This window comes from Pyrgilauda ruficollis, unplaced genomic scaffold (genome assembly GCF_017590135.1).
Source record: "Pyrgilauda ruficollis isolate IOZ18807 unplaced genomic scaffold, ASM1759013v1 scaffold124, whole genome shotgun sequence".
Taxonomy (NCBI): domain Eukaryota; kingdom Metazoa; phylum Chordata; class Aves; order Passeriformes; family Passeridae; genus Pyrgilauda; species Pyrgilauda ruficollis.
In genome coordinates this window covers 46,999-62,565 of record NW_024510766.1, presented here as the reverse complement: position 1 = coordinate 62,565, position 15,567 = coordinate 46,999, and the positions used below count along the sequence as shown (strand labels likewise).

Sequence of the window (15,567 nt, the reverse complement as noted above, 5' to 3'; positions counted from 1 at the left end):
GCAGTGACTCAGGTGGCAGGAATGGCTGTGCAAGGAGGAACACGCATCCCTTTCCTGTCCTTCCCTGGCACAGCAGCCACAGGAGTGCCAAGGAGGAGCTGCTGCTCCCTGTCCTCTGCAGCCAGGCTGGGATCCCAGCCAGCACCCAGCCCTCCACTGCTGACAGCAGGAGCACCTCCAGCTCAGACCTGAAATCCTGGCTGTCCCCAGGCTCCAAACTCTGTCCCCTGCACACTTAGCACTTCAAGACGTGATCACAGAGCTCTCTGAGAGAAGAACATCTGAACTATTTTATTCCTGTTGTGGACTGCCACCTGTTCTGATCTCTATACTCCAGCCTGCACAGAACATCCTTATCTCCCTTCTTCCCTCCTTTTGGTGCTTCCAAGCTTGTGCCCTGCCCTGGGCTGCAGGATGAGCACAAACAGGAGCACAAGTGTTTGTTCCCCAATGGTCACACTGGACCTGGAGTCAGTGTTACCCAATTCAGACCCTGAGACAACACCTACTTTGTTGACTTAAGTCAACTGCTTGGTGAGAAACCGCAAGCTGCATGGTCCAAGAAATTCAAACAGCAATTGATTTGCAGGCTAACTGGACATTTTTGGACACTTTTTCTGGCTGGTAGCTATTTTTTGGGGGGAACAGTAGTGTTCTGGCAGGAAACGATGCATGAAGAACTGAGCCTGCACCAGCAGCACATCCAGCTCCCAGATCCTCCTTCAAAGCAGGAATTAATGTCCACTCTTTAGGGAGATTTTTTTATGCATCATTGTCACCTGGGTGTGCAGCTGTTGTCTCTGGAGAAGGGCACACTCTCATTCACCTCACTGCATTGTAGTTGCACTCCCAACCAAATTTACAACATGTACAAGCAAAACTGAAGTCATGACCTAACATTCCCTCACGTAATTTGGTTCCCTGATCAAAATGAAAATGGCTCAAATTAAAAACAAAGTGAATTTATACCACTTTCAGCTCAGCCCTGGTGGTGGCAGTTCTGGGCCAACAGACATTGCCTTAAAATGGCAAAATCCCAGAAAACACTTAGGGGGATGCAAATACACAGACATAAGCTTCATAATAAAAATGAAATAATTTATTTCTCAGAAACTTAAGCAAATATTACCATGTATCTGTCAGAACTCTCAGCAGCCTCCCTCTTTTTTTTTTTTTTTTTAATGAAAGCTATCTCTTGCCTTTTCCACATCGTATGGGAACGTTAAGTTAGGATCTCCCCAAATGCACACTGGTGAGCACCCAGTCACAGTGGGCACTCCCAGAGGGACTGACCCTCTGAAGAGAAGCTCCCCACACACACACTGCACATCTCTTCCTCTCTGCTTTCAAATATCACAGCAAAGTTCACGGCAACCTTGAGGACCAGAGCAGCCAAGCCCTTGAAGAAGCCCACACAGACCTTGCACTTGGATGCTGAGAGGGAACAGGAGTCAAAGCAGAAGAGAGGAACTCTGAGCATTGGGATCAGTCAGTGCACATCACCCTTAACCAAGGACGTGGGCTGAGAGTTGGAGGAAGTGACACCTGCAGCAGGGCTGGAAACTGCCCATGCAGGCACTGACCCAGCTGGGAACAGAAGGGCTCTAAATCAATGCTCACTACTCAAGGGGTACTTTGTCAGAAAAACCAAACAAAGTCCTTCCCCCCAGATTTGAAATGCACTTTTTCTCTGACCTTACAATAATCTAACACCAGAATTCTGCCAGTCCAACCAAGCAAAATACCCAGTAATTTCAAAGGAAGTTCTGCCACAAAGCAGTCCAGGATTTGTCTTTCAGCTCAGGAGTGAGGGGGTTTTGTTTCGTGGGCTCATTTATTTCCCTCTGGTGAGTTACAGAAGTAAATCAGACAGAGTGAGATGTGGTGTCCAGCCAGGGCCAGGCCACCACATGGGTCTGAGCTGCTCCCTGCTCCTGCCTGCCACCCCCATGGGGAAGTCTGCAGACAAAGCCCCTGGAGGTGGGAACAGGGTGGGAAGCAGGGAAAAGCAGAGCTTCACACACTTGGCACACCAGGAAGCTGATTTGCAAGTCGGCACTTGGCACAACTTCAGAGTATTTTCTGTGGGGCGGGCTCTGTGGATCACCTCTTTCTGGGCTGGTTCTTCACCAGCCTGGATTGCTCCCAGGTGGGAAAGAGGGGCTGAGAAGGCCTTTTCCCAAAAGAGCCACCATCACTTCGCTCTTACACAGCATGCAAGGCTGTTCCAGCCTGACCCAAGCCATCCCTTCTCTTTATACATTTTCTTAATAGGTCAGGGAGGTTTCTTGGGTTTGCTTTTTTAAAAGGTGTGGTCTGGCACTCCAGTCCTTCTACCCCATGTGGAACTGTCCCATTGCTCTCGGGCAATGTGGGATTTGGTGAGTGAATTGCCACATCTGCACTCTGCCAGAAACTCCTGCAAGGGGCAAACCTTGTCCATGCTGGGCTGAAAGCCCCAGGCCCAAACCTGTTGGAACCCTGGCTACTGAGAATTTCAGACTTTCTGTGCTGACAGACACCAGCCCCCAAGAGAACACTGCATTTGACCCGAGGCCATGGAGAAGGCTTCCAAAATTGAATAACAGAACTAAGATTATGGGTGTGTAGTTTAAATAGAAGTGTGTAACATCACATGGTAGAAAACTTAAGAGTTTAAGGTTTTAGAATATAGTAATAGATATAAAAAAAATGCTTTGGATTTGAGTTCTTCCCTCTCTCTGAACTGGGCAGGGACCAGCTGCAGGTGCTGCTGGTGTGGCAGGCAACACCTCCCAGCACTGTCAGTCCCAGCACCCTTACACAGGAGTGTCTCCCTCAAAACCAACACATGGAAAGACTGGGAGATCCTCTTTCCAGAAAAGCAAAACCAGCTTTCTTCTAATTGTTTGTGAAACAGCATCTGAGTCTAGCACCTGGTGACTGCCAACATTTCATAAAAAGACATTAAGTAAGAATAGGCTGGACCTTTTATTTTGCTGCAGGAAAAGAAAAAGGCAACCAAAGGAATAAAATGGCAGAAGTCCTTAGAGCCCCAGCACCTCACTGAGCACAGGCAGCACCAGGGGGATCCCTAGAACAGCCAGGGGGATCTGTAGAACATGAACAACTGCATCACCCCTGCCTGTGCCTGGAGCTGTGCTGTACAGCTCCAGCCTTAGCTCTGGACTCCTTTAAGGACCCCTGCTCTGGGCAGATTACAAGAAGAAAAGCAGAGGATGCACAACTCACATCTGGGCACAGCCTCCATCCCATCCACTCATCTTCCACCCCACGCTGAGAGCAGAGCAATCTGGGAACTCTGTGCCCAGAAGTGACTTGGTACAAGCTGAAGAGGTCACAGGACACGGAGCATCTCAGCCCTGTCCCACACCACTGCCTCCACCTGCCCACAGTCACCAACTCCCTGCGAACTGTGACACAAGTATTTACCTGTCCCAGTAGCAGGCTCCTGGGCAAACAGCTCTACAGCCCCAGCAGAAAGCAGGGATACCTGTGACCACCCCGAGGCAGGCATGGCCTGGGAGCTGCAGGGGCTGCTGGACAAGCCAGGCAGAGAAACACGGCCAGGGAAAAGCACTGGTGTGAATTTACTCATTCCCTGATCTCTGTGGTGTAATGAAAACAGCTCCAGATGACTCCCAGCTGTCAGAAACAAGTCCATCATGCCACCCATGCTTCAACAGGACTGTCACTCATGAGGCAGCACTGGGTTTATCAGATGTTCTTCATCTTCTAAATAAAACTACAAGAATTCTAAATACCTTGCATGAATTTTACTTTGTGATGTCTTGAGGGTTTTTCCCGGCCTGAGCTGAGCCACAAAGGTCTGCATCACAAGTGCATCACTTGCTCTGCACCACTGCAGCTTTGCAGGGCTGCACTGCCAAGGCCCAGCCCTGCTCCAGCCAGGAACAGGTACAACAGGCCAAGAGACACTGCAAGACAACCAGCTACTGACACACACTTCAAAAAAAAATTACATGCTTATTTCTGAAACCAGCTCCAAATATGGACTCTAACACACTTGATTGGTGTGCAGGTCTGTTTTCTATTGAGTGTTTAGATTTGGGAAACATGGCTTTGATTAAAAATGGGCAACCCACCAACTGCAGAAAATTTTCACATAACTGCCTGGCAAAAACAAAACAAAACAAATTAAAAAATAGAGCTGCAACAGTTATTGCCATCCATCAAAACCTCTGCCTTGCTCCCTGAGGGACTGCCAGCTTGCTCCACCTACATCTGGGATGCTCAAGGTTAACGCAACTGCCACAACACAGAGGAACACAGAGAATCCAAGATTTTACCAATTACAGCTCTTTCCACTTCCTGCTATACAGCTGTCTTGCCTTAGCTGAGATTGCACTCCAGCATCTTTTGCTTCTTCCCTTTTTCTTGAAACAAAGCCAAAAATCAACATTCCCTTTGAACCAGCAGCATTATGGAGAGATGGGAAGGGACAGGTGAGACCATCCACAGACAGTGGGTCTGATCCTGCTGCATTTCAGGTTGGTGACAAGAACAGGCAGGGCAGCACATGGCCAGGGTAACACACTTTTGTGAGCAGGGGAAACCACAGGTAAGTGACAAAGTTTATTCCCTATCCCCTTGCTCAGAACCACTCCATCAGTGGTTATTTTCCAGTCATTCAATATTTGACCCAAACAAATGGATTTAGCAGGAATTTCACACCAGCAGAACACAGAAAACTAAGATCCTGCTCTAACTCTAACACTGCTGAAGGCAAAAAGTCACATCCACAAGGGCAAGAGAACAGAACAGCCACAGCAGCAGAGCCCTCAGCTGGCTCAGCTCAGCCAAGCCCATGCTTGATTTATCACAGTCACCATCATACCTCTCCCACCTGGTCAGAAATCCCTTCCTACCAAAGGTTCCACTTCACACATGCTGCAGTTTTGTCCTAGCCAGAGACACACACAGAAAGGAGCTGCAGATTAGTGGCATTAAGATTTGGGACATCCATGAACTGTGCTTCACCAGCACCTGAGCCAGCCACAGCCCCATCCAGGACTGGCCCTGCCTGGTGCCCCTGGGGCAGTGCCAGCACACAGGGACACTGAGAAAGTGCAGCAGGACCACCCAGCCCAGCCCAGGAGCTGCACCCCTGCCTGCCTGGGGACGAGCTGCAGCACAGGGGAAAGGTTTGTGCCATGGCCACCAGAACAAAAGGGTATTTCCCATGCCTGGGAGAGGCCACAGGCTCTCCACAGACCACAGGAAATATGATCCAAGCCAGCTGGAGCATCTAAACGTGCACAACTGTCAAGCTGCATTTAGGAATGGCTTTTTGTTTCTCTTTATTTTAACTTTGAAATTTTCTAATTTTTCCAAGTGACCACATTAAAGGAAGAAAACAGCTTGTTTTCTCTTTCCAGGAGTTCTGAGGTGTCAGCAGTGAAACAGTTCACCAATTAAATAAATGTCTGGATGGCTGGGAAACAATGAAAGTCCCTAGCAGTTCTTCCACATCTACTTTTCCAAAAAACTATAAATACATTCTGAACTGAAACAAGCTTTGTTCAACCAAATTTTTAAAAGAGCAATATTACACATGAGACATGACCTTTTGTAACCTATTAAATGCCTCCTGGCTGTCCATTTGATCCACTCCCTATTTCATGACAACCTCTGATACTGACACTCTTTACCACTGCGCACTGCCTCCCCTGCAGCTCACTCCCAAACACACATCAACCCTCACAGGGCACCAAATGCATTTTCACTGCTGCTGCCTGCAATTAAAGACTTTACAATTAAGGCAGGAGGTCATCTCTTGGGGGAGATCATTAAGTATTTGTGCTGTTATTGCAACCCAATCACATCCCCCTTTCCAAGTCACTTATTTCCCATGCCTGGCACCTGAGGAACTCAATTCTCCACTCAAAAGCCCATCGGGGTCCCTGAGCCCACCTGCACAAGGGCACCAGCAGGACACCAAGGGCAGCTCAGCCCTGGTGGGCAGCACCAGCCCCAGGAGGTTTTTTACTAGGCCAGGCAGAGCTGGAGCCCCTTCCCCAGCAGCAGAGGGTGGGACAGTGGGACAGTGGCCCTTGTGCCCCAGGCCAGCCCCAGCCACACAGAAGAGAGGCTCAAACCCCACTGCCCACAGGTTCTCATGCAAAGCCTGCCAATAAGAACTTCTCCAGCATCTCAGATCTGGAAATAGGTGTCACTCTATATATAACATATATATATAACCCTAAATATAGAATAAAGAATACATATACAACCCTATATATAAAATAACACATACATAACCCTAAATATAAAATAAATAACACATATATTACCCTATATATATAATAAATCCTCACCCCCAGGCGAGTCCCTGTGCAAGCCCCTCCACGTGTGCACAGGAGATCTCAGCTGAGCATTAATGAGGGTTTGTGCTCTGGGTGCAGGGCTTGCTTCTTCATCAGTCACAGGCTTTTCCCAAAAGTTTGCTGGAACCATAAATGTGACCTCAGAGATTTAGTAAAAACTGCTCCAAAAAACAAGGAATGAAGTTTCAGAGAACGTGAAATACTCCAGCTGGAAGAGATACATGACTTGCTTGGCTGCTTTTTGTGCTCAGTCTCAGCACAGTAACAAGCAAGGCTATGCTGACAGGGAGCTAGAACAACCCAGTGAGGTTAATAGGAAGAGATAACACACACCACAGAATGGAGCTATCTGCTCCAGTGTCAAAAAAAAAAAAAAAAAAAGGCAGAAAATCCACTTCCAGAGAGAGCACCCACACAGGCACATTGAAAAATCGCAGAAAAAATCCAGCCAAACTCCACATCTATTGGTTGATCATTAGCACATTTGCTAGTTTTGTTCAGAGCTGAAGGCTAACAAGCCAGCAGGAATCCTGCTGCCAGCCTGAGGAGCTGTCACACCCCTGGAGCAGCTCCAAGCCATGCCACATCACAACCCAGGTACGATGGTCCTGTCAGGACTTGAACCTTTCAGGCAGCTGAACACAGCCACCCAAAGTGAGCCCTTCCTAGCTCATAATAAAACTTACAGACACCACGCACATTCCTGCATCCCATCCTTCTGGCTGCTTCAGCTTTGCTTTATTTCACCCATCCCTGTCACAGAGGAGGCACTTTGTCCAGGATGGGCACAAAAATCAACCACCACATCACAGTCTAAGACACTCAGTTTTTCCAGCCACAGAACAGGAAATGATTAACAATCATATTAACTATTTAACAATTATACTAACAATCAACCAGGCTCTGCCAACATGCTGTGAGGTGCTGTCCTGAGATATTTGGTACATATGATGTAGGTAGAAGGCCAAGTGTAGAGCTCATTAAATGCCTGCATAAATGTTCTGATCTTAGTAAAACTACGTGGCTTATCACTGTTAGTTTATTTTCTTTCCATTGCTGAACAATCCTATTACATACCTGAAAATTACTTTGCCAAGTTTGGGGCATTTTTAAAATAATTATTGTAGCACTTTTAAAAAATAATCACTTTAGGATTAGGCAAATTGTCTTTCTTTGAGAGTGTTTTCTAAGCACCCAATATCCATACAGCTAAGAGCCACTTACATCCTAATTCATTAACTGTGGCTATTAAGGATTTCAGCCTAGACCTGCTGCCATGAAGCCACCAGTGGTAGCACACAAACTTGTACCATTTACACATTTTAGACGTAAAAATTATACAACTTCAGGGACGCTTTCCACTGGAAAAAAAATCAACTTCGATCAAATTATAAAAACAGCTACTTTGACAGTTACCTGTTGCTCCACAGCAGGGTACCATTTCTATTCTGCAAACTGAACCCATTAAAGTCACTAAACTGGGATTTCCTCCCAACTCTCACACCACCACGTTTGAACCTCCAGTGAGCTCAAACAGGACATTCACACCCAAAGATCTCTGTGGAAGATCCAGCACAGAGGTGAGGGAAACAACTGCCAGTACAAGTTCATCTCTGCTACAGAGCCATTTTGGACTGCCAGTGTTGCTCAGGATGTCTCCCTGACCCACCTGAGAGAGCAGAGCTGATTGGGTTGGGGTTTTTTTGGGGCAAGGGGGTAGGCAAAGGGGGAAGGGTATGTTTAAAAGCCTAATGTTACTTCTGGGATTTATCCTTGAGGAAAGCACCACAGCCTTGGCCTGGAGCTTGTGACAGCCCTGAAAGCTGAGCAGGAGCAATGAATTGCTCAGTGTTTCTCACAGCATTCCCACTCCAAACCCAGCTGCAGCACAGGCTCCCTTCAGCCCTGCAAACCTTCCCTCCCCTCCCTCTGCTGCTCAGCCCCAAAGCCTGCTGGGCACTCACAGGAGCATCCCCCAAACGCTGGGCAGCACAGGGGCTCACAAACCAGGCACCAGCACAGCAGCGCTCATGCCTACACCAGCCCTTGTCCTGCAGACACAAACCTCTGTCCTGGAACCTCACCTTGCTACCCCAATCAAATACGTGGCAGTTCTTGGGAAGAAAGGTTTTCTCCTTTCCCTCTTACACACAGTGCTTTTACTTTTAACACAGTAAAAGCATGTGGAATAAATAGAAACAAAAAAAAAAAAAATTTGCTATGAAACAATATCCCATCCACAGCCAAGTGTCCTGCATCCACAGCCAAGTCAATGTTTGTCCCCATTCGTAACACAGCCTCCCATCCAAGTTACAGCCGTCCAAATTCCCATTTCATGTTAATTGTACATGTTATATGTATCTAATACCTAATAAAACAAAACCACACATACTCCACAACTCTCCCCTGCTGTTATTGTATCAATTCCCAACTTCAAGGGGAGTCAAGGATGTGCATGGCTAGCAGGGACTGCAAGAAGCCATCTCAGGAGCATCCCTCAAAGCACATTTCGTGCCACAGACAAAACTCCTTTTTCCCAGCTCTGTACACATGGGATGTGTTATCCCATGCTCTTTCCATGCTAATTCCTTCTACTTTCTCTCCCCCACCTCCCTACTCCTTCTTCCTTTCGGATGATGTTCCAGCTACAGACTTTATCACTCTTACCGTGATGTCCTTGCCTCATTCAGGGGACAGGCTCCTGGTGGCCACGAGGATGCTGCCACCCCACAGGTACCCCAGCAGCTCCTCCTGCACCTTCCCCCTGAACACACCTCCCGGGCCTGACCCGCTCCGAGGCTTTCTTCCTCCTTGCCCAGAAAAGCCTGACCACTCTCAAATTAGTTTCAGCAAAGTATTTTCCAGCTATAACAGGGAGATTATAAAAAAACCAGAACTCTGAGGTACACAGCCTGTTTGAACACTTCAGGGACTCCACAATGTGAGTTTATTTCTATTTACGTGTTTGCCTATCAAAGGCAATTTTTTCCCTGGGCAGCCCCAACTACAAATGCTGAAGGACATCAACTGCTTACCAGCACTGAATGAATTTCTAAGACCAGCAAAAGAAAAAAATAAAGTAATTACCAGATGATAAACCTTTGCTTATCCCCCCAAATGATATGATGTATCAATCAGTACCTTTACTTTGCTGGAAACAGGAAAGAAATATTTCACAGAGAAACCTTCAGGAATTCCTAAGACTGAAAACAACTCCATACCAAATCTTTCAAGTGCTCTGCTCACCAACTGCAAATTCATCTAAATTTCATTCAAATTTTCAAACTTCATTCTCTGTGTAATACAGCTTTTAGAGACTTAGCACTGTTACCTGTCTTAATTTTTATCTCACTTGCATAAACACCCTTCCATCACATCAACCTGCACACACAGAACACGCACAAACATACAACTCGGAATTCATGAGCATATTGCAGGGCTCAAATCCAGATTTACTTGGATGACAACGCACAAAAAGGGCAGAGAGGGCCTGGATGGCTCTAGAGATTTATTTCCTCCCTTCACCCAGTCTTCCCTTCCTTTCCCTCACCTACCAAGCCAAAGGCTTTTCAACACCATGTTATCAGCACTGTTTCTTGGTGGTGCTCCAGAAAACATGTGCTGGTACTGCTGGATGGCTTTCTGGAAAGAGAGAGCTCTCAAAAGTCAAGGCTACTCACCAGGGCTGTGCTAAACTGAGTACTGCATTATCAGCAGAATCCAGGCTTTGTGTCTCAGCCTGAGACACCCCTGCTTCCCCTGGCAAACCTCCTTCAGGTCCCCTGGCTTTTCCTGCAGGATGAGGACAAAGCTGCCCACGGAAGGCAGGGAAGGTGGCAGCTCTGGGACAGGATCACTTGTTCTCACTGGGGAGCACCACACGTGGTCTGAGCTCTGTTCTGCATCTCAGCTGAGGGGAGAGGGGTGAGCTGGCAGCCAGGACTGGGGGAGGCTCTGGATGTGCAGAGATGGGGAGAAGCACCTTCACAGAGAGCACTGCCTGCACAAGGGGAGCTGAAGGACAAGGCAGAGCTGCAGACTTGCTTGTCTCTCTGGACTTGGCACAGGCAGGCAGCTGCACTCCCCACCTCCCCAGGATCAGGCACCTCTTTCAGCTTTAGGAGAGGACAATGTGACAATTAAGTCACTTCCCGTGCTGGATTCCATCACCATGGCCAAGGCGAGCAGAATCCTTGTTGGGGGGATGGCAGGGGCTGCCAGCAGAGTGTGAGTGCTGCCTGCACCCACCCTGCCAGCAGAGTGTGAGTGCTGCCTGCACCCACCCTGCCAGCAGAGTGTGAGTGCTGCCTGCACCCACCCTGCCAGCAGAGTGTGAGTGCTGCCTGCACCCACCCTGCCAGCAGAGTGTGAGTGAACCAGCATGGAGGCAGAGTAGAGCTGGTCCTCCTCCAAGAAGAGCTGGCTAGTCCCTTGATCTCAGTTCCAAAATAGCACACTGCTCAATTTTTAATTTTGCTGGGGGTATGGGGGCAGACAACAACAACATGATGACAGACAGACCAGCATGGAGGCAGAGTAGAGCTGTTCCTCCTCCAAGAAGAGCTGGCTAGACCTTGACCTCAGTTCCAAAATAGCACACTGCTCCATTTTTAATTTTACTGGGGGTATGGGGGCAGACAACAACAACATGATGACAGACACAGAGCACAGTAAATACCTGGTGTCCTCGTATCAGCATTTACTCATTAGACAATCAAGCTCATCTAATTAAGAAGCAGTAAAGCATCTCTGTCCCCTCTACGTTGTTGGACCTATTGGCTCAACACTTTGCTCTCCACAGGCACCAAAGACACCACCACTGCCTCTGGAGAGTGCCATGCAGACACCTCACAGCTGCAGCATGTACCAACTGCAATGAAAATCAAGGCATTTTCCTTGCTTCCTAAGACACCCTCAGTGTCTTAATAAGTCGAACTAAAACCAGATTTTTCCCTATTCTGTTCTCACTCTCCTTCACTCTGACCCAACAGCCTCTGGTCAGCCCTGCCAGTCTCTCATGCACTGGCTCAGCCAAAACTCAGCATTCACCTACATGGATCATCTGAACCAAAAAGGTGGGATGAAATCCAGCAGGATTTATCAAAACCTCAGCAGCTCACAGAAATCAGCTTTCAAAGCAGCCCAGTTTTCTGGGTTTCATCTGCTTCCAGGGTGGAAGTCACAGTAGTGGCTCTTGGTGCTGCCACAGCAGGAGCCTCCAAAGCAGCTCAGAGGCTGCCCAGGCGCAGGCACTGCTCACCCTGCACTGGGTGCATCCCCTGAGCTTGGGAGCACACGTGCAAGCAGGGGCACCTGCAACAGCCAAACTCTGAGAAACACGAAAATCTATCCCCAACACAGATTCCCCGCATTTGCTCCTGGAGCCCCTGATCACACCCTCAGCTTTTCCAGGCCACTGGAAACACCTCCCGGAGGCTCAGAACAGGTAACTTGTTCTTACTCTTACATTTTATTCCTCAGTCTCTCACTGCAAACCATGGGAATGTTGAAGGGAACATTTCCTGCAGTTCGTGTGTTAAAAGCCCCACGCAGCTTCTGCAGCCCTCTGAAGGGAACCACAACTGCCCTCAGCAGCATCCTCAGCTGCTGAGGAGCATCGAGCCAGGTGCCCACACTGCAAAACATCCAGCGGTGATCCATCAGCTTCCTTATCAGCACTAGACGGGTGAAGGAAGGCAGTAAGCACTGCATTCAGCCTCCTTTGTCTGGGCACAAAAGCTTGGAGAAACTCTGCCACTGCAGTTTACAGAAAGGTTTTCCCGGTAGAGAGGTCGCTGCTCACTTAGCTACCTCCACTGGCCGGCCCAGGTCTCTCTCCCAGACAATGAAGGCAGCCCTGCAACTCCTTCCCTCCCTGCAGAGCACCCCAATGCTGCGCCAGAAGCACACTGAGCCTCGCGACTGAGTCAGCGACCGAGGTGACACACGGCTCCATCCTCAGGAACGCACACAAAGCACGGAGACAACCATTCCCTCAAAGGCCTCGGATGGGGCTGGCTCATCCACACCCCCTCACCTTCCCGGGCCCGTCCCTCCCTCCCCTGCGGGAGCTCTGACATCCCCATGCAGAGCTCTCGCTCAAGCGGGGAACGATCGAGCTGCTCCCGAGGGCTGCCCGCTCCCGCAGCTGCCGCTCACCTGCGCAGGAGAGCCGGGCACTATCGGCACGCTCCGGGATCAACTTTTCATGGGTGTTTTTAGCCTTTGTCATCCAGTACAAAGACAGGCAGACACGGGAGCCTAAGCCTAACTACTGTGGCTATATAAAACACGCCCACTCATCCGCATTTCAAGAATACACACATTTCAAGAAGTTACTTTTCTTCGATAAAAAAGCAACAAAAATTCAGGAGGTGACCAACAGGCCGACTTAACCTCAGCAAGGGCCGAGGGCTCCTGTCGTCCAAGCTCCCCTGTGTGCTGAGCAGACCCTGCGAGACCTCGCAGGGCAGGAACAACGCTGTACCCACAGGTACTCTGAACGAGCACAAAGATTTCATTGAACGAAGCACTAAGAACTCATGATGATGGCACCAGCCATACTCATCATCTACAAAAGTTACCACAGACTGAGAGCAGGATCGCAAACACCACATCCTCTGGAATGCTGGAAGCTAGCAGAGAGACTTCAGCTGCCCGTGGGGAAGGGGGACAAACGAGAGTCACTGTAACCCCCGAGTGCACAAGCAGCTCTCGTCACGCTTCACACTTGTTTCCCAAGCGCACATGAAAGGGAAGCATCACACATCCCGGCAAACCGCGTTAGGAATAGACGGGATAGAGTTCACATACCGGGAGTGAACTATGGTGCAGGCGCTTCGGACACCAGACAGTGTCTGTGGCCATGTGAGACTTCAGCAGGCACCTGGTCCAGAGCAGCCCCGGGCATTGCACACCCGCCTTCTCCACGGCCGAAGCCGCCCGACGCGGCAGGCCCCGCACACCGCCGCCCTCCAGCCGCCCACTCCCCCCGCCCCACTCACCGAAGTACTCCTTCTTCATGTGCATCTCCAGCTCCTTCTCCAGCTCCAGCGTCAGCGCCTCCAGCCGTCTCTCCGCCTGGCTGGGGCCGCTCTCCCGGCACGGCGTCACCTGGTAGGGGAGCTTGAATTTGGGAGCCGAAGCGGAGCCTTTGGTCGGGCTGTAGGCGTAGGGGGGCGGCGGCTCGGGGGCGCCGGCCGGGTGCTGCTGGTCGTGCCGCGGCGGGGATTGCGCATGGATGCGGTGGTACACGTCCCCCAGCTCGGGCACGGCGCCGTCCTCCTGCAGGCCGGGCCCCAGCAGGGACGAACGGGGCGACGGCAGCTGCAGCTCGGGATAGGCACTCATGGAGCCCCGGGAGCTCCGCGAGCTCTGGCTGGAGATGCTGGAGCGGGGGCTGACCACGGCGGGGCCGGCCGAGCCGCGGCCTTCGGGGCCGCACAGGCTGGAGCGGGGGCTAGCGAGGGCGAGCCCGGTGCCGCCCGCGCCCTCGGGCTCGGCGCTGCCCGGCGGGCCGTACCTGGAGTCCGAGTAGCTGGAGCGGGGGCTGGCGGTGCAGGAGTACTGGCTGGCGGTGCTGGAGCGGGGGCTGGCGTGGCGCTGGTCGTAGCCCATGCTGATGCCGCTGGTGCGGTTGCTGCTGGGCTTGCTGCCGCCGCCGTCGTAGCCGGTGAGGCTGGCGCGGGGGCTGGAGTGTTTGCTGGTGTCGCTGGCCGTGCTGGCGTAGCTGGAGCGGGGGCTGAGGGCGGCTCCGTCGTACTGCACCAGGCTGGCGCGGGGGCTGCCGTACTTGTCCTGCCCGGGCACCACCAGGCTGGAGCGGGGGCTGGAGAACTTCTCGTAGGGCAGCGCGACCGCGCCGCCCAGGCTGGAGCGCGGGCTGGAGAACTTGCCGTGCTCGGCGGCGGGGCCCGGCGAGGCGGCGGCCAGGCTGGCCCGCGGGCTGGCGGCGCCGAACTTGCCGTCCGGGCCGCCGGGCGCCCGCCCGCCGCCCTTGGCCACGTAGCCGCCCTCGTAGGCGCTGCCCGCGGCGTAGCGGTAGCCCTCGGCCGAGTAGCGCTTGCCCTTGTCGGCGAAGCCGCTGTAGCAGGGCAGCGCCACCTCGGAGCGGGTGCACAGCCCCTCCTCGCAGCACGGCGGGCCCGCGCCCGGCTCGTTGGCGGCGCGGCCGTTGGCGCGGAGCGGGGCGGCTTTGCCGCAGGGGGCGGCGGCGGGGAAGCCTTCGGCGGGCGGCGGCGGCGCGGCGGTGCCGTTCATCTTCCGGCCCCGCTGCTCCGCCGTCATGTGGGCGGCGATGACCCGCTTGGTCTCCTCCAGGTCGGGGTGCAGCACCAGGTCCCGGCGGCCGCCCCGGCCGTACGGACCCTCCGGGCAGGGCTCGTACAGGGACAGGTCCTCCATGAACTTGGTGGCCTTCAGTGCCATGTCCTCCTCGTACTTCTCCATGCTGTGCCGGAGCCCGGCGGCGCGGGGCGGGGAAGGGCGGTGAACTCTCCGCGAAAGCGCAGCCCGGAGCGGAGAAAGAAGAGGAGTTAAAAAAAAAAAAAAAGTCAAAAAGAAAAAAAATCCCCAAATCCAGCAACACAAAAAGCACCCCAAAAGAAAGCCCCTTCCCGCGGTCCTGGCGGGGCAGCGGCGGGACGCGGCTCCTTGTCCGGAGAGCTGCGAGGCGGCGGCCGGGCTCGGGGCGGTCACCCGGGCGGCATCCCGCGCCGCGGCACTGGGCTCGGTGCGGCCGGGCTGCCCGGCGGAGCGCGGCCGGCGCAGACGAGGCGCCCCTGTGTCACTTTCCAGCCTTAAATAAGTTGCTCGGTCCAGTCAATGGCGCGCTGCGCGGAGGAATTTGCGCTCGGCGGGTCCCTGCCCCCGCCGCCCCCGGCGGCCGCCCCGCGGCGGGCCCGCGGCCCGCCCGCACCCCCGGGCGGGGGCGAAGGCGGCGGCCGGCCCGGAGGGGCTCTGCGGAGCGGCGAGCGCGGCGCGGGGCGCGGCGAGGCAGGGACTCCTTTGTGTGGGGCAGGAATGCGAGGAAGGAGACTGGGCGCTGCGTCCCGCTGGAATGTAGCTAATGCCGGAGCCAAACAATGATTTTCCCCGAGTCAGTCAGGGAGAGGGCGGCCGCGGCGCTGCTCGGCGGCGGGGTCGGCAGCTCCCTCCTCGGCTGGGGCTGGCCGCGCCCGGCCCGGGGCCGGCGGCGGGCGGTGCTTCACATACCGGCAGT

At 52.6% G+C, this 15,567-nt stretch overlaps 1 protein-coding gene across 3 annotated transcripts in view; it reads right to left on the bottom strand.

Annotated features, from left to right (window-relative positions):
- LOC121365938 (WT1 interacting protein) overlaps nucleotides 1–15,196 on the bottom strand; it is a 79,691-nt gene extending 64,495 nt beyond the window's left edge. For 2 of the 3 annotated variants that reach the window (XM_041490554.1, XM_041490555.1), the window contains exon 1: nucleotides 13,352–15,196. In XM_041490554.1, coding sequence (XP_041346488.1) covers nucleotides 13,352–14,795 — 1,444 coding nt within the window. In that variant the 5' untranslated portion in view covers nucleotides 14,796–15,196. Of the gene's footprint in view, nucleotides 1–13,160; nucleotides 13,319–13,351 lie in introns of those variants that run through there. The other variant, XM_041490556.1, reaches the window with a different exon arrangement.
- Nucleotides 15,197–15,567: the final 371 nt, after the last annotated feature.